The 18,610-nt window shown below is 41.4% G+C and overlaps 1 protein-coding gene and 1 long non-coding RNA gene across 5 annotated transcripts in view; both read left to right on the top strand.

Annotated features, from left to right (window-relative positions):
• LOC111578304 (G patch domain-containing protein 2-like) overlaps positions 1-4,991 on the top strand; it is a 54,710-nt gene extending 49,719 nt beyond the window's left edge. For 3 of the 4 annotated variants that reach the window (XM_055006238.1, XM_035954958.2, XM_055006239.1), the window contains one exon: positions 1,439-4,991. In XM_055006238.1, the coding sequence (XP_054862213.1) occupies positions 1,439-1,618 (180 nt within the window). In that variant the 3' untranslated portion in view covers positions 1,619-4,991. The remainder of the gene's footprint in view (positions 1-1,438) is intronic. The other variant, XR_008600097.1, reaches the window with a different exon arrangement.
• Positions 4,992-11,616: 6,625 nt separating this feature from the next.
• LOC129347822 (uncharacterized) lies at positions 11,617-18,591 on the top strand. The gene is made up of 3 exons (XR_008600098.1): positions 11,617-11,687; positions 12,589-12,689; positions 14,445-18,591. It is a non-coding gene; the product is annotated as an uncharacterized LOC129347822 (long non-coding RNA).
• The last annotated feature ends 19 nt before the right edge of the window (positions 18,592-18,610 follow it).

Raw genomic sequence — 18,610 nt, forward strand, 5'->3', positions numbered from 1 at the left:
AGAAATATGCAAATCGGATTTGACTTAAAAGCCCAAACTTTCTATGAGGAAGCTCAAACTTTCATTTGTGCAGCTACAACAGTAAGTGTTGATTATCTGTTGATGTATTTCAGATCTGTTTTAATGTCATATGTGTAATTATATATCAGTCCCACTTCAGAATAAGTCTTTAACTTTTGATATTTAAGTAAAGTTAGTTAATCATAGTTTCAATTTCACTGAAGGACTAACATTTGACTTCCAAATTTATTTGTATGTAATTAAATGAGAAGCTAGCCGGAATAATGTAAGTTTTCTTAAGTGCAGTTATGCTTTGTGTTGTAGTATTTAAAATGTTTAGCAAAAATATCGTCTCATTTGATCACAGTGTAAAAATAAACCTCAGCATCGGTTAGTCATCATTCCCTCAAGAAACATTAATCAATCCTCTTGTCCTCATTATGACCTTGACTCAGGATTTGAGTTAGTATTTGTGAATGTCAACACAGAAACTAAATGTTTCCTCCAGTTTCTTCTGTCAAAAATTAAAAAAAAAAACCCTCCTGAATTTTGATCAAGTCCTTTGACTATGTTTAACCCAAGTGTTTGGTTTGAACCTCAGCAACGGTTAGTCATCATTCCCTCAAGAAATATTAATCAATTATCTTGCCCGCCGGATCAGTTTGGGGAAGAAGTCATCTGGAAAGAGGCAGGAGCAGATATAAGGGGAACGAGCAAAAGCACATGCCAGTGAATGCTGTAATGCCTAATCCTTTGAGACAGCCCAGAGCCACAATGTCACTTCTAGTTCCCTTGTCCTCTGCTATGGGACTGCCTGGCAAATGTCTTGTGTGACCGCCGCTAACTTTTTGGGGGGAGATCAGGAGAGATTTATTTATCAAAGCGAAGCAGGAAAAGCAGGAAAGCATGTTAGAGAGCGCAATTGTTTTAGAGTTCCTCTGTCTTGTGCGAAAATTGGCCCAGCTTCTCTTTCAGATATTTCTCTTCACTTGCAGAGACAAAAAGCTTTAAAGGTGAGCGAGATCAAGAGAAAAGAGGATCTTTAAAAAGGAACGCAGCCAGCGAGATGTGAAGTGTGATGAATGGAGTTAAAAACATACTGCTTCTAACGCAGCATAACCGGAGGGGGAAAGTTAAGCCATAAGAGCAGCACAGATTGGCCTTTTAATAACCATGTCCACAAGTCATATGGGGCCAAATTGGATTTGGCTCACATGACCAAAACCTCATTAATATTTAACCTATTAGAAGAGGATTGCTTCAAAGTTTTATTTCAGTATACCTAAAGCATGGAGTGATCCATGAGTCGTGGAGCTAAATTTAATTTTTATTCGAGAGGCTTGAAACAGTGAAGGAAAATTTGATTTGTGTGAGTATCTTGTTGTTTGTTCTCAGTGTTGTGCTCAGAATATGATACGTGCTCTCTTCTTCTCTGCAGCTAGCAACCCATTTCATATGGATCACCAGAGAGAAGAGGCACAAGGAGCCAGTAACACCTCAGCCATGGCAGCTGTGGGACCGAGTGCACAGTCCTCTACTTCTGAGAGTTTGTCTTCACTCCATAAAGACGCCTGAATGGGCTCGACAACTTAACACACCTACATCTGGCAGAACGTGACAAAAAAAAAGAAAGCTATTGTGCCCGAGAATGAAAAGGCTCCTCTTGCTGCACAAACTTTGTAACAAAGAAAAAAACACAAAGCACATCATTACTCTTCAAATCAGCATGTTACTGCTAGATCCTTCCAGGTAGTATATTAAGCATGACAAATGTTAATGCAATCAAGCCTTGTTAAGCCCTCCGCCATCTCCTCAAGGAAGAAGGCAGCTTCAAGAGGCTCCTTGTTTGACTCTAGACTCGGCGGCTCCTCCTGTTTCCGCGCAGAATCTCCAGGCCACCCGCTACCACACAATCCAACAATTACGTCCGCTCTAGTAGAGCAGCGTTTGTCAGCAAGAACACTGGGAGGATGGTCCGGCGAGGCTGGGTGGCCAGGAGGGAGTCTGCTCCACTTTAAGGCAGCCAACGGCGGCTGTGCAGCAGCACGTAGCGAGCTCGGAGACAGCAGAGCATCACAATGTTTAGCTACCACATGCTGCTGCAGGGTTCAGAGAGGCGACCACCGGTAGAGAGCCACACAAAGTACAGGCCTCCTATTAGCATGGATTTGAAAAGCTACAGTTGGTACAAAGGTGCTCATTAGCACAACACAGAGGGAGTGTAGTCGCGGTCCTCGGAGGGCCGCCTCTGTTCTCTCCAGGTTACCTTCTATATTCAAATTTCCCCCAAACGCATTTAAAGTTCAAGGCCAGCTGCAAATCTGTTTGAACAGCCTGTTTTTCAGCAGTGCTGGATGAGTTTGCTTTTGGAGCTGTGCAGAAAGTGGACGGGAGCCAGCGGGGAGGAGCTGGAGGAGCTCTAGGAGACAGGACGCGGGAGTCACACACAGTATTTTCACCTACCCTTGGGGTATACATTTCCCCGGCTCCCTCAGCATCAGATGCATTAAAAGATCAATGGCAACGTACAGTGAGATCAAACACAGCAGTTCTGGCCAAGCTGGTATAAACAAGCAGTTTTCAGAAAAATGCATTTAGTGATGTACATCCGTCTTGACATGAGCCATGTAGTCGACAACTGTTGTCAGCTGTAAAAGCACGAACAAATACGCCTGAATACAACCCAACTCAGTCTGCTGAGTGTCTCCAAAAGGTATTTCACAGGGAAAAGTTTAGTGTTTTTAAAAAATGAAATGTATCCATACTCCTCCAAGCACCAAAAAGTAACAGATATGCACTTTCTACAGTGATTACAAGATGTCTTTTTAGTGAAATGAACCACATACTTATCAGAGACATAATGCATGTCTTTTCAGACGCTTTAAAGCCTTATTTAAGAGAAGAATCGCATTTGATAGAATGAGATTTGCCAATTAACGTGAGTTATATGTCTGCAATAATCCGTCTGAGAAGGCTTTATGTGATCATGTTGGAGCGGGATGACATTTATAAATGCTGTGTGTGCACACTAGTCTAAGTGGATGCCTCACACAAGACATCCTGCCACAGAAATCAGTCAAAGTGTTGAGGCAGAGAGTAACCCCACCTCCCCCACAGAGACTGCTGCTTCTCCTCCAGCAGGAAGTCCAGCAGTACCGCAGGCTCCTCCCACGCCAGGAATATACACCTGATTAATAAGAATAACACAGTTAGGAGTTCATAATTAGAAAAAAAAGCTTTTGATAAATATAGTGATGGGTTCTTCAAGACTTACGCCCCTGAACTTGTTGACAGGTATTGACTGTATAGTGTTTTAAAGAGGACTTCAGTGCTGTTGGCGTATCCGACAGTCTGTGTTGCGGTGCCAGGGCATTGACGGGAGGAAGATGCATCAGTTCAGATGCACTTCCATTAGTAGCAGCAGAGGAATACCTCACCTGCCACCGTGGTAATTAGCAGTCACCATAATGACATCGCAGCCAGACCTTACGCCCCAAAATGAATTTCCAATGGCTAGGAAATGGGAGAATGGCATCCGTGCAGCCAGTCAATTGTCCTGTTACAGTTAAGGAATCCAGCAGGCTGGTACCACTCATATTTCATCCCAGGTAAAGATTACCTGTCAGACCCATGGGAGATGTATTGATCTGTTTTCCTTTTTCCGCCAGCAATCACCTGACAAAGGCACCTAGGAGGCGAGTGAATGAGTGATGCCTGGTCTGTCTGCTCCAGTGTGGTGGCTTCTAGTGTCCACTGATGGGTGGAGAGGTGATGAGGAAGAGGGGAGATAATGCAGTCATAAACTCTGTTTGAACCTCCTCTGTATGCATGCAGGGCAGCCCCTCTGAGCCCCGGGTCACAGGTCAGTGGGGAATTTGCTTTTTTTCCCTTTTTTTCCCCCCTCCTTTCTTGTCGGTGGCATTTGTTCTCGGTGTGTAGTGTGTACTGATGATAGAAACACATGCAAAAGAGGCTCTCTGGTTCCTGCTGACAAATGCATGTTGCAAGTCACCGTAGTTCAACTCACTTTGGATTTCAAAGTGATCCGGTTGGATCTGGGCATCCTTTTAACTATGAAATCCAACCTTGTGGGGTCTCATGTTTTCCTGCGACTGTCTGTCACTGTGGTAATGATCAATATATTTCACATTATCATATGTTTTCTTGGCAGCTAAAAGTATTTATATATTTGCCTTGTTCAGTGGAATGTCAGAGTTGATATTATCCATGAAGCCATGCATTTAAAGTGATTGCACTGTATAAAATGTGTATTTATGATGTGATAATTATAGACCCATTAATTGAGGATTTAGGTCTGAGGACATCTCATGAATTCAATTTCATGATAGATAGCACCGTAGATATGTCTGATTTTTTTACTATCATATTTTTTAATTTCATTTACAGGGATTTAAATATATCTTGCTGATATCAGGGCTCCAAGGCAGCTATCCACATTTGATATGTCGTACAAATAGCATCTTATCTCATAAGCTGTTATCTTTATGTTTAATAGCAGTGGAGGCATGCCTAATTGCTTTGCAAATGATCTAAAGAGGATTACTCCTCCCTTAGAAAGCCTTCACCGTGTCACTAGATGTTAGAGAGACATTACAATGGTAAAATTCAATCAAACCTGCAGTGCAGCGTTTGCGCAGTAGCTCTGTTTTCCACAATCATCTCCTAGTGTTGTGTCAAAATAAATTCCAGGAGCAGGTGGAAACTCCGCAAATGAATAAACTCTGTAAGAACTTGATCATAGTCTATCATGGATAACAAGCTGTTTTAAGAAGTTGTAGTTCCAGTCAAGCCATTTGTGTATTTTAAAAGTGATAAAAGTGGGATTGTTAAGGTCATCTTGCCTTCATGTCATACATGATGTTGTATTTATTCCTACATATTATGTGTATATATAGAAGAAAATCTGCAGTATGTATTCATTTCGAATACTGAATACTTAGTGTGCAATAAATGAGTTTTGGTGATCATGATTTTGTGGAAGGTTTGTGTGAAGGTGTGAAGTTAAAGTTACATGGGTACATATTTACTGAACTATATGTATGAATTCAACACTGAGAGAAAACCACCAAATCACCTCAAGGTATTTTTTATTTCATAGTTTTTTTAAGCGATGACAAAAGCATGATTTGGAATAATTTTTGGACAAAACAAGAAATTTGAGGATATCATTCTGGGCCCTCGCAGCTGATTTTCACAATTTTACAGTCTAAGCAGTTAATTGAGCATATAAGACATTAATTAACTGATTAGTTGATAATCCAGATTAGATTTAGTTGCTGCATTAGAATACTTGTTAGAGAGGAGTGACACAGTCCCACCAACATTTGACAATGTTGAATACAAATGTTAGTGGGGCTGCAGTGTGGCTGACAGAGAAAATACTCCCTCGGCCGCTGGAGATTATCAGTAGATCCCCCACTGTTAATCTTCCAGCTGAATGCTGAAGACGGTGGTAGTCACTTTGCCACGTGTTGAGAGTCGGAGCAATTCTCTCCGCTCACCAGTGGTCCATGGTTACAAATCACATCATCAGCTGTCTGAGCACCCACGGCCACCTCTTCTCCACCAGATTGATGGTGAAATGGAGGAAAAATCAATGACTTCCTCTCGTCAGAAAGAGCCAGCTCTGTCATGTTTGGGAGTTTGATGTCGCCCTCTCTTACTTTCTCTCCACTACGGGGAAATTGAAAGCTCAGTTTGAACAAACTGACACACATGGAGTCTCTCGAGTCGATATAATGACCGATTTCAATCTGCCGCCTTACTCGCGAGGTATCGGTGCCGCCTTTTAAAAACACGTCTAAACCACTGGGGAAGATTACAGTGATCAGGTTGAGTTGGTTCGGTTTCTAGTAAATGATGGTTAGTCTTCAAACTGACTCAAAGGCTTCTGTGTAGGTGACCCTGTGAGTAACAGCAGTCAGTTTTCTTACTAGCCCCCTCAGGAATCCCCCTCCATCACTTCATCCTTATCATCACTGTGACACACTGCAACTGTGCAGCAAGGTTTCCATTCACTGCCTTCTGTGAGATGAGCAAGCATCACTGAGCTTATTCACTCCGCCACATATTCCCCCTCTAATAGGAAATTCAAATATCACATATCAGCTGAATGCAATATTCACTTAGCGAGAGATAACACTCTGCCTGATGTGTCTCATGTATCCGGTTCAGAATAGTCACGGCTCAGTCCCTGACACCAGATCTGACTGTGACACTGGGTGTATAAATTCTGTCTGAAGCCCGTGTGCAGCCTCTCTGCTCCCTCTGTGCTTTATTGGTGCATGTGTTGGTCCTCTTGTATTCCCTCGTGTATTTGAGGGAGAGCAGATTCCAGGGCATCTGTGCTTGTCCTGCCACCTCTCCTGCGTCTTTACACCAGCACCATCCCTTTTCATTTCTGCTGGCATTCTAATCAGAGCGTTATGAGCTTCAGCGGGTGAAGTACGCAGAAAGTTGTGTTTCCTGACAGCCAATAAAAACCTTATAATCTCCCTGATTCAAGTGGCCCATTTAAAAAAAATACTAACTAGTGCTATCACTCAGACCACCTCCTTCCCTTTTTCTTTAATGCCCTTTTTTATTTAATATATAGCCCATGAAAAATGAGAGACTCCCGCTTTGCCGTGTAGATATTTTGTTGCTGATGATGCGAGACGAATTTCCATCACAGCTTTGTTTCCAGCGGGTGAGCGGATAATCTTTTACAGCGCAGGGAGGGAGGGCACCACTCCCATCAATCTCCAGGGCTTATAGCCGCTGCATGGTTGCCTTACCTGACCAGAACGCCTGCACGGCACCACAACAGCGGCCCACCAAGGGTCAGGAGCCACCAGGGGACGTGGCTGCACCGGAAGCTCACTTATGGAGCAGCCACCTCCCAAACCCTCCTTAACCTCCAGAACAATGCTTCACTGCGGTTCCATTATTCCCGTCATTGTTATTATGTCATTTTTCTAACAAGGCAGTCACATCTGAGAGAGCAGCATTGCTTTCCCACTGACAGCCATGTGAAACTATGTTTTCAGCGAGAGCCTCAGCTGCCTGTTTTGTCGACACAAAACTGCTCCAGAGGTTTCACCCCTCTGTGCTTCTCAGCCGTGTGCACCGTAAAGCAAAAAGGTCTCAGTTTTAGTTGTGGCATCCTGTCCAGACAGCCTCTTGAGAGGTGCCCCTGGTGGCCCCCGTGCTGGTGTAGTGGCTGGCAGGCGAGCTGCATGCTGCTCTCCGCACCCCGCTGCCCTGGCAATCGCCTGCTGCACAGCTCCTCCCGTGGAGACGCCGCCGCTCTGATTGACAATAATGGGAAGTGGCAGAATCAATGGGAGACAAGAGAGGGGTGTGTGTGAAATTCTCCTGGAGCTTCTAGTCACAGACCAGGGGCTTTGGCACCACTCACCTGTCATCCCTGCAGCTCCGGGATTAGAGCCTGTGACAGCAGGAGCAGCCTGAGAGAAAGATGCTGTGGTCATCATCGCCACTGACAGCCTGGAAATGGTGCCTCTCCTGCATACTTACACTAAATATATGTCTCATTAGCTGGCCGGACTCAAACACCACACTGCTCCACAGGAAAGCAATGTGCCTTAGCTGCCTAAAATCTGCATCAACGGAAGAGTGAAAGATAAAATTACTGTATGTGTGAACATGATATGCAGAATAACCTGAAATAAGTGGGTGGCTTTACCTCTAATGAGCCATTTAAGAGAGTGCTTTCAAAAAGTATCTTATTTCAAGGATTAAAATAGCCGTTCACCTTGTGCCTTTGCATGGGTGTGTGTGCGTGTGTGTGTGTGTGTGTGTGTGTGTGTGTGTGTTGCAGCGGATGGAGGGCAGGTGTCGTGACAGAAGGGGCACTCCATTCTCTAATTGATCGGCAAAAGATGCACATGAAGAAGACGTTAAAGCAAAATGAAGTCATAACAGTGGATTGAGACATTTATTAAGTCAGACGAAAGGCCCTCAGAAACGTTGAGATTGTTTATTGATTTTTGTGTTTTGGCTGGTTGCGCAGGAGTAATCGCTTGTGCTGCTGCCACAGAAGCTATGGGGCCGGAGCGCATGCAGCCAAATGTTCAGGTTGGAGGCGTTGACTTCCTCCTAAAAGAGGCAACTTTAACCAGCAAAACACAGAGTCCTCATTATGACTGCTGCTGTTCCATCTTTTATAGAAGAGTCAGTCGCTGTCAGTCGGTTGGCTGGGAATTAAAGCTCCTGTCATAGCAGATATATGTTGCATAGTGCTAAAAGCAGTGCATTTTAAGTGTACTTAACTAATAGAGTGCCGTAGTTTTCCCATATGAGATGTGGATTTCTTGACTAACTGCAATTTTGCTGTTATTTTTTATATAAACTGCTTGCAAATAGCATGTTTATGTGTGTGTCTATGTATGGGCGTACTTTTTTGTGTACTTCATGTTATTTTAATTCTTAGAAATAATTTATTTTACTAAATTAATCAACAATATACACCATCTAATAACCATTTCACTCATTTATCAAGAAAAAAATGGACCACAGGCAAGATTTTCTGCTCGTTTTATATCAAACGAACACAAACTAATCCGTTACCAAAAGTAAATGATCTGTAGATGTCACTTTGGGCTCAGGGAAACTGCCATGGCCATTTTCACTATTTTATGACTCTTTATAGGCTAAACAATTAATAGATTGTCAAATAACTGACACGTTAATTGATAATGACCATAATCATTAGTTGCAGCCCCTATATTATATATCCAAGCATATTATCAGCCCAAACCACAGTTCCTTTATATTCTCTGCCAGGAGAGGAAATAAAAATGATTTCCGTATTTCATGACAGTGCTGCAGTACAAATGTGCCTCCGTGTGTGTGTGTGGTGTGTGTGTGCTTAGCAGTGCTGGTGAGTGTTAGGTAGAGTTCAACCATACTGGTGACATCAATCTGCCTGTTCTTTATTAGACGGAGCAGTGAGGTGTAACTGACTGCATTGTCCACAGATGGACTGGGGCCCATAGCACACGGGACCCTGGTCAGCCACCCTGACAATACAATCAATAACCACACACTCATTATAGGAGCCCTGCCTGCCTCCTCCTTACCTACCTGCCCCATGAAGCCTCCCTCTGTGTTTCACCCTATCTTTACCTCTGTCCTCCTTTTTCACTCCCTATTTCAATCTTCTTATCTTTACAGTTATTTCTCTTTCTCCTCCATGTATCTCTTTTCTACAACGGATTGCTTCCTCTGAAATTATATCAAAAGCCCAAACCAGAAAGGATGAAGGGGCATTTGGACACCCCAGCTCTAGTTCCTCATGCCGCTGCCATATTCTGTTGTCAGGCTGGACACCAGCGGATGACAGTGATCCAGCATGGAGCCTGGGGCCTATAAATGGTAATGCCCTCCACTTGCCTTCCTCATAAAGCATAATAAAAGGAGGTTATAAATCCTACCAATTAGCTGCGTCCATCAGTCGCCTTAATTGGAGTGTCGTGACTGGCTAGGGGATGACCTTGTGTGCCAGAGAGCCAAGACAGACGAGGGGGCCGGGGGGGACATCAATGTGGATGTGCAGGACTTGGGCTTCTTTAAATCAACTGTATCTAACAGGCCATATAGTAGTTAAGGGCCAGGCCATATGGTGGTAAAACGTTTATGCTGACTGGCCATGTTGATGTCGTCAGTGCAAAAACTAATTCATTTCACAGAACTTAGTCTCTTGAGCAACTGTGATTATGGAAACAATATGGCCGGTACAGTGCGATTTCCCAGAAACACACAGACAATCCCTTTGATCAGTGAACGCAGGTGTTCAGGGTTCAATAGGCTCCACTCATCCTGTTGCGCAGCGCTTGTTCTTCCTTCCCTCTGCAGCAGCAGTTAAATCTCCCCTCTGTCCTCCTGTGGGCCTGGCCGCCACACCTTTCCTCTCAACACCTCAGTCAAGCACTCTCTGTGACCACTCAAACCTGAGACCTCGGCTTCCGCTCTAGCTACGAATACCCACTATCTCATGACACCGCTCTCTCCGAGAGGAAACACTGAGCCCGTTTGTCTGCGGAAAGCTGCGAGTGCTGGCGCTGATGTGTCCGTACACTCCTTCTCTCTCTGCTCCCATCCCTCCACCTCCAGATTATTGTAGTAAAGACCAGTTAACCAACCAGCTGACAGGGAAGAGTTTCTGTCCGGCTGACTGAGAGCTGCCGACAGTTGTTTCCTTTCTCTCTTACCGTCCGGAGATAATTCAGTCAACAGACTTTGAACTGCAGATAAGGGAGGAAGAGGATGATCCTAGGGATGGACCTGCTGTATATGGACAGGGGCAAATGAGTGGAAGGGTACAGATGGAGGGAAGCAGGAGGCAGGTGTATGGGAACTAGTGAGGGCCAAGTCAGATAAGACCTGAGACAAATGCAATGGTCTAATTTACACTCTAGTATGGTGTGGTTTAAAATGGATGTAGACTTTTGAGCTCACATGATTCTGTCATTGCAAGTTTGCTTGGTCTCCTGTGGTGAACACAATTTATGACCACAACCTTTTCAAACAGACTATCAAACACAAAACCCAACTAGTGTGGAATTATTTTTCAGTGTCTGAATAATGATCAGAATCTGAAGTTGGATGCAGCGGATCATCACATGATATAATTCTGATTACGTCGTGGTGAAGAACCTACACAGTCCTATGTCCTGTAACTGCCCATGTCTGCCTCCGGATCATCCTGTTCTTTTCCGTTCTGCGTTTTATGAATGCAAAAAGATTGGGGAGAGGAAATTAATTTCCAATAAACGCTCGACAGAGTGGCTTTTGTTTTGTCTCAGGCACGTGGTTTTGCATACCTGCCAGGTGTTGTGCGGCACAACCCCTCCCGGCCCCCGGGCTCCGTGGCAAGGTGCACGATGAAAGGCCCCGGGTGGCCCATCAAAGGAGCCATTGAGCTGCAGCCATGAGCAGGACAGAGGGCCACAGTGTGGGCCGTGGAAATTTGACACTCTCCGACAGAAGCTCCACACAGCCCACTCAGGGCCACGCTGACAGCCTTGCCCATGGGAGATCAGGCGCTCTCTCGTTCACTTGTACCGACTCACTACCCCCTGACCCCAGGGGGAGAAAAAAAAAAGACGCTTACAGTCAGACACTGAACTGTGAAGAGCAGGGTTATGCAGATTATAAATAAACATTAAAAAAAGCAGAAGGTCCAGTTGCAATTTTCTCAACAATAGCTGCATTTAGCTTTTTTTAATATTGTGACAGCCTAAGCTGGAAAAGTAGCATTTATGTATGTATATATATATATATATATATATATATATATATATATATATATATATATATATATATATATATATATATATAAAAATAAATATATAAGGTACATTTCAGAATATATATATATATATATATTCTGAAATGTGTGTGTATATATATATATATATATATATATATATATATATATATAAAAATAAAAATATATATAAGGTACATTTCAGAATATATATATATATATATATATATGTATATATATGTGTATATATATATGTGTAAGAGAGCAGCGATTGGTCAGACCATAGATAATATAGAAGACAGCGCGCTAGCGTATGGAGTCTATGTATATCTATGGTCGGCACGTCTGTTAGCATCTCTGGCTGCTGTTGATCTTGTTTTTGGAGTAAAACACGGTAAGAAGATAAATACTTCTAACCAGTAGCGTTGTTCTGTTGTACGTTAAGTCAGCGACTTGTGAAGAGTTGTGTTTTGTCGTGTTTGAGCAGTTGGTCCGGACGCGTTAGCTAGCTAAGCGGCTAAGTTAGCTAGCGGGCTAATTAACATAGGTGGCTAACTTACCGCTGAACACCTGTGTTAGTTGCTGCTGCAGCTGTCCTCATTATTTGAATGAACTTCTCAACTTGTATTTCTCTGCTGTGTATTTTAGCGTTTAAAAAAGTTATTTTACTTTAAGGTTAACCGAAACCCGTTCAGCTGCACTGACGTTTAACATTCAGCTGCTTTGAATTAAACCGCGCTTAACTTAACATTGCGCAAAATTCCCTCTCTGAATCTCCATAATTTCATTAAATTCCTTCTCTCCTCCACTGCTCAAGTTCAATCCAGTATATAAAATGACATTAATAGTGAACAAACTAACAACCAGCCATTGTATTTATTTATTATTGCATGTATTTGTATTAAAACATGAGTTGAAACATCCTACTTTTGGATCTAGAACTGCACAAGTCGTTCATTTTCAGTCACCTGATGAGTTAAACTCCCCTTTTTATGTGAGGTTGAAGCAGAAAGTCTGAGTTAACAAAGAAAGTTGTTTATAATTTGCGATACCTGTTATCTCTGACTGAGGCTTTAGTTTTAGTTGAGCCGATTTACACGTAGAAACTTTGTTCAGGAAAATTTCTCAGTAGCTCAGAGGACAGGCTGCTTTTTACACAACCTTGTAAGAGAATGTCTGTCAATGCTTTCAGCAGAATTTAGAAACACAACACTTCCTAAACAGATATTTTGAGGCTGTGAGTCTGACGTTTGAGAGTATATCAGTGTGTTTGTTTGTGGTCTTTCTGTTTCTAGGTGGAAGCTGAATTAGTGAGGATGACTCCTGCTCCTGTCATCTCTAAGCTCCTCACACATCTTTACCTGCACATGAGGAAAATCACTCCTGTAGAATGCAGGTATGTTTGTCATTATTATAAAAAGATGTTGCCTGGTGACTTGTCAGAAACCCATTATACAGAGTCAGCCAAAATAATGTTTACACACATCAGGAAAAGAAAAAATTACATAAATATTTCAATACCAAATCTATTCAGACATCACGAGATTAATAAAAGTTATCTTTGGCCTCTACAATTACAAGAGGTGCTCAAAGTGGTGGCCACTGGCTTCCAGACATTTCTGTTGTGTTGTAGACGTCACTTGTTGATGCTCCATTCATGAGGGTAGCGCCATCTGTTGGGAAAACATCGTACAACAGGACACAGAGTTATCGTGATTTGATCAAACTTAGAAAGAGGAATCTATATGTGTAGAAGTACTTATACAAATGAAATATTTATAAAAGTTTTTCTTTTCCTGATGTGTCTACATTATTTTGGCTGCCTCTGACTCTGTGAACTTAATGAGAACAAAACTGTCATTTAATTGTTGCTTTGAAAGCTTCTTTAGTGAAAACCGGCTGGTGTTCTGCTTTGAAACAAACTGCTGTTGAGGTCTGTGTTTTTAGGTTTAACCCCACAGTTTCTGAATGAACTGATAGTTGTTTTTTTCCTGATCAATGTGGATCTTATAATTGATGGTAACATTTACTGATCATATAATCAGCATGACAATATAACAGTATAACATTCTGACCACCTGACTAATACTGTGTTGGTCCCTTTATGCTGCTAAAACTCCTCTGACCCAGTGGTTCATCAGAACCTCTGGGGATGTCCTGTGGATTCTGTGGATCCTGTGGGTTGCAGGGTGGGTCCTACCTAGACCAGGCTGATCCTGGACCATCCCACAGATGCTCAATCAGATCTGGATGTGGGGAGTGTGGAACCCAGGTGAACAGCTTAGCTCTGTCGTGTTCCTCGGACCACTCCTGAGCAGTTTGAGTTCTTCCTGCTGAGGGTGGCAGCTGGCATCAAGGACTGCTGTTGCCATGGAGACTAGGGGGTTGTTTGTCCTGCAGTGTTTAGGTGGTGGTACATGTCAAACATCCACATGAACGTCAAGGTTTCCCAGCAGAACGTTGGATTAGAAGATGATGATGGATGTTGTTCTCTTCAGCTGTCAGTGGTCAGAATGTTGTGGCTGATCAGTGGATCTGTCTGCCTTTACTCTGACATCCAGAGTTATACAAAAGTGTAGTATGTGTGCAGTGCAGAAGAGATTTACTTTATTGTATGCAGTTTTAGTGGTCCCATCAGAGAAAATCATATCCATATACAGATTTTTATTAATTCCAGGGCTGGTTCAGTAAAGATTATAATAATAACTACATCAGATTATTCTTGGTCGCAGTTGGAATTTTGCAGCCTGAGAGATGGTTGAGAAGGATTGCAGTTCTTGTTTTAGCAAAATATGTTATAATAGAAGATCTTTATTGTCATTGTACAGGAAATTATCTGCAAACCAGCAAAGTGTATCAGTCTGAGGTATCTAAAAATAAATAAAGAAAAATGCTTCTAAAGCCAATAATAAACGGAATATTTTGAGGGAATATTCTATAAAGGAAAGAAAAGCTCCATTTTCACTCCTCTCAGGATAAACTGTCATTAAAATCGACTTTAAATTTAGCTTCAACACGAGCTAAAAACATTTACTTTCATTACTGATGTCAAGTTTATTAAAGTTCATGCTACTTTTATAAAATGATGAAAGTGAATAAATTGTATTTCTGTGATCTGTGTTTGATTTCTGTCTTTTCTCCTGTCATCCAGATGTTCAGAGGGAGATGATGCCACATCTGGTCCAGCTGATGGAAGGTCTTGAAGTTCTCTGACTGGCCTCGACTGAAGATGGTCGTCTCACTGGATTTAAGGTTCAGATGCTCAGTAACAAACTCCACCAATGTGCCAACAGGGAAGCTTTAGGTTTATTAAATGTTGCTATGAAGGTATCACTGTTTTTCTTTGTGAATGCAATGTGCTCCAACTGAAACTTGAATTAGAACTTAGAAGTAAATCCTTCCATCTGAAAGGATTTAGTTGCATTAATAACCTGATAACATTCTAATTTTTATTCCAGTCTTGGTTGAAAATAGAATCTCTGTATTGATTCAGGTAAAAACTGAACTTCACAGCATGTTGGAGCAAAACAACCAGATGAAAACTGTGATAGTGTTGGATTGTCAGACCGTAATATTGCAGCTCAAAGCAGCTTTTCTATCTCAGTTCATTCTGACATTCAGCTATGAATCAACACAGCAGATGGTGATCCATGCTGTGGAAGTCTCACATCTCCTGATTTAATGGAGCTGCTTTGCACTTTTTACACTGTTTATTCACCAACACTTTATTTAATAAAAGTCCCATCTAGTTTTTATGAGGAATGTGATGTTTTAATTTCTCTGTGAATAACTGCAGTCTAATGCAACAGCTGGAATTGTAACATCTGTCCTGATATTGATCATGAAGTATTGATCAGAATACTTATGGTCAGCAGTCATCCCTGAAGTTTTATATTAAAATCTTTACTTGTGTTGTGAACTTTGGTAAGAAGCAGAAACGTTAGCGTTGCCATGGATACATGAGTGTTAAATTCTGTCCATGTTTCCATTTTGGGAAATTCAGTCCAGTTCCAGAATGTGGAGGAATTTAGTCTCAATCACACACAACAAATATTATCTGAAAGTCGGGTTATTGTTGTTTATCAGCACAATACAAAAAGATTAATGTTAGAAATATTCCAGTTAAGACCCTAGAATATCATGATTTATGTAAATTTACCTCAATAATATGAATGTTCAGGTTAAGATTGTACAGTGATATTTATTGTGCAAGTTTAGCTGATTAAAGTTTATGACTGCACTAAAATATTATTTAAATTGACATCATTATTATAATATTTAGGGTCAGACCCTACAGTATTGAGATTAAGAAATCAAATATTCTCTAAAATGTAAATACACTGAACTCATTTGGATATATTTAAGTGAGACTCTACAATATTATTTGACACAAATCTATCTAAATCAAAATTTTAATAATTTTCACGCCAAACATTTACTGGACTGATTTAAACATTAAAATCATTCCTTTCTAATCCTCTGCTGTACGTTCAAACCTGAGGCCTTAAATAGAAACACAGAAGTATCTGATTGAAGGAACTTCTGCAGAGTCCTGGTTCCAGAACATGATGATAGAATTATGGACAAACTTTAACAAAAGCTGCCTGAGAGTTTACAGGTTTTTATGTTGGATTTCTTCAGTAATTTAATGAGAGTTATCAGCAAAAATCAAGTGTTTATTTGATGAACTTTATTTCCTAAAACATCCAGAATTGGAGCTCATATCTTTGGCAGCTGTAAAGTTTCTGCTCCTTCAAAGTTCACAACACAATGAATGAATTTCTAAAACACTCTCAGTGCTGGAGAGCGTTTGATGCTTTACACAGACTTCTTGGTATATGTACAAGTATTTTGGGTGGAATATACCATTAAGCCTGATGTTCAAGGGTTCTTCTGGGAAAATACCATTAAACCAACCTTTTAGGTAAATGTTCCAGGATGTTGGGTAGAATATACCATCAGATCAACCTTTTAGATCTACATTGGAAGATTTTAAAGTAGAATATTACTCCAAACCATCCTTTAGGTCTACATTTAAGGTGGAATACTCCTTTACACCAAGATTTTTTGGTCTACATTGAAGGATTTTAGGTGGAATATTCCTTTGAACGAACTTTTTAAGTTTATGTTAAAGGATGTTGGGTGGAATATACCATCAGACCAACCTCCAAGGTCTACAGTAGTGATTTTTAGGTGGAATATCCCATTAAACTCACCTTTTAGGTCTATATTGGAGGATTTTAGGTGGAATGTTCTTCCAAACCGTCTTTTAGTCTACATTTAAGGATGTTTAGGATGGTATATTCTTCCGAACCAACTTCTCAGGTCTACATTTCAGGTGGAATATTCCTCCATACTAACTTTTTTGGTCTACATTGAAGGATTTTTTCTAAACCACCCTTTCGGGTCTATATTTGAGGTTTTAGGTGGAATATTCCTTTTAACCAGCCCCTCAGGTCTCTTTGAGGATTTTGGATGGAATACTCGGTTAAACCAACATTTTAGGTGCATGTCCAAGGATTTTTGGTGGAATGTTCCTTTAAGGTGGATGTTTGAGGACCTCGTAGGTGGAATACTTCCTGAAACCAACCTTTTAGGTCAACATTCAAAGATTTAAGGTGGAATATTCCTTTAAAGCAATTTCATGTTTTGATCATTATCAAGTGAGAAACCTCAATCCAGACTCCTCATAATGACGTTTGAGATTTATGCTGCTGTTATTTGTTTAGTCCAGACTAAATGACAGAAATCCACAACTGTAATTTTATTTCAGGACTCTGTTATTAAATGTCAAAACAATGAATGTGACTCTAAAAACTCAACAGCTTTACAAACTCTAAGATTAAACTTTCCACAAGGATCCAAAACAAGTTGGACTTCTACATGAGAGCTTTAATTATTCTTCATCTACTTCCTGAAAAGTTTGGTCAATGAAAAAGACAAAAACTAGTATTTTCAGCTGAACTAAAGACAGACTTTGATTTTTCTGCTCACATGTGTTGTTGTAAACTTACTCTTTCAAATAAATAGCCTCCTAACCCCCTGTAAACCAGCGTTTGAACTGTTTTTGTGTTGCTCCTCGGCGACCCTAGACAGCAGGATCGTAATGTTTTTTTGAGCAACACACCATACTATGACGTTTTTACAATGATGGTTCTACTATGGAACCAGTTTGACATGTTCAGGCGTTCTTTGTGTGAAAACCCAGAGATTTCAGGTATCAGAAGGTGGTTTTCAACTTTCTTTGTTAACTTTCTGCCTCAACTTTAAACTAAATTTCCTTGACTAACCCAGCCCTCTGGACTTCCAGTAAGCTGTGTTCCTATTGGCTGTCCAGGTGGCTGCTTGGTGTTATCAGGAACACCTGAGCAACTTGGTGTTATCAGGAACACCTGAGCAGCTCAGTGTCTTCCTGCTTTATGTGGCTGCAGTCAAACATTTCCTCTCCTTCTGTTCACCACTGAGCTGGGTTTGGCTCCGTTGCTTAGTTTGTTCTTTAGACGTTGGCTTGCAGCTTCCAGCAGTAAAATCGTCTTTAATGTGTTTCTTGGTGTGTTTTAGGGCTTTGTACTGGATAGTTGTCTTGGTAAATGTGGTTCTTTAGCCACAGTTAGCACATGGTGCTAATGTGTGCAGTGATTAGTGGATTTGGTACAGCTGAGTTGTGTCTTTATCTTGGCTGTAGTGAGTCTTCAGAGGTTTTTGGTCAGACACATTCTGTATTCTTGTTTGAGAACCAACGTTGGTTGTCCAGAAGGTAAGGGTTCCTGTCCTGATTCTCTGTTCTCAGAGGTTCTCTGGTAGGCTGCAGGAGACTTTAGCGTTTGGGTTGTGTTAGTTTGGTTTTTGTATGGTTTCATTTGGACGACTATCTTGAGGCCCCTTCATGTGGTTTAGTGAGGTTTTCTGGAACAGTTCTACAAAGCAACCTGCAGCAGAAGAGACGAGAGTTTTCAGGAAGTTCTGGAGACCAGACTTTAGAGCAGCAGAAACATTTGTCAGCAGTTTGAGCAGGAGAAGGTGAGCTTCAGATTAGAAATGAGACAGAAACCTTCTTGACCCATGTGGTGAGGTCCTGTACCAAGAGTTTGAGCAGGTTGTGAAGAGTCTGTAGTTCTTTGGTCTGAAAGCACAAGAAGAGTCGACTCATTGAAGGAGAAAACAGGAGATATTGTTGGTTCTTCTGTCGCTCTGCAGTTTCCAGTTTCCTTAGACTGAATATCAAGTTTATATTTTAAATGATTTCCCATGTGAGCCCAAGAAGACTTCAATAAACTCCATCCATCCCCTGGACACAACAAATTTTATTACGATGCT

Source organism: Amphiprion ocellaris, chromosome 20 (genome assembly GCF_022539595.1).
Source record: "Amphiprion ocellaris isolate individual 3 ecotype Okinawa chromosome 20, ASM2253959v1, whole genome shotgun sequence".
In the NCBI taxonomy this organism is placed as follows: domain Eukaryota; kingdom Metazoa; phylum Chordata; class Actinopteri; family Pomacentridae; genus Amphiprion; species Amphiprion ocellaris.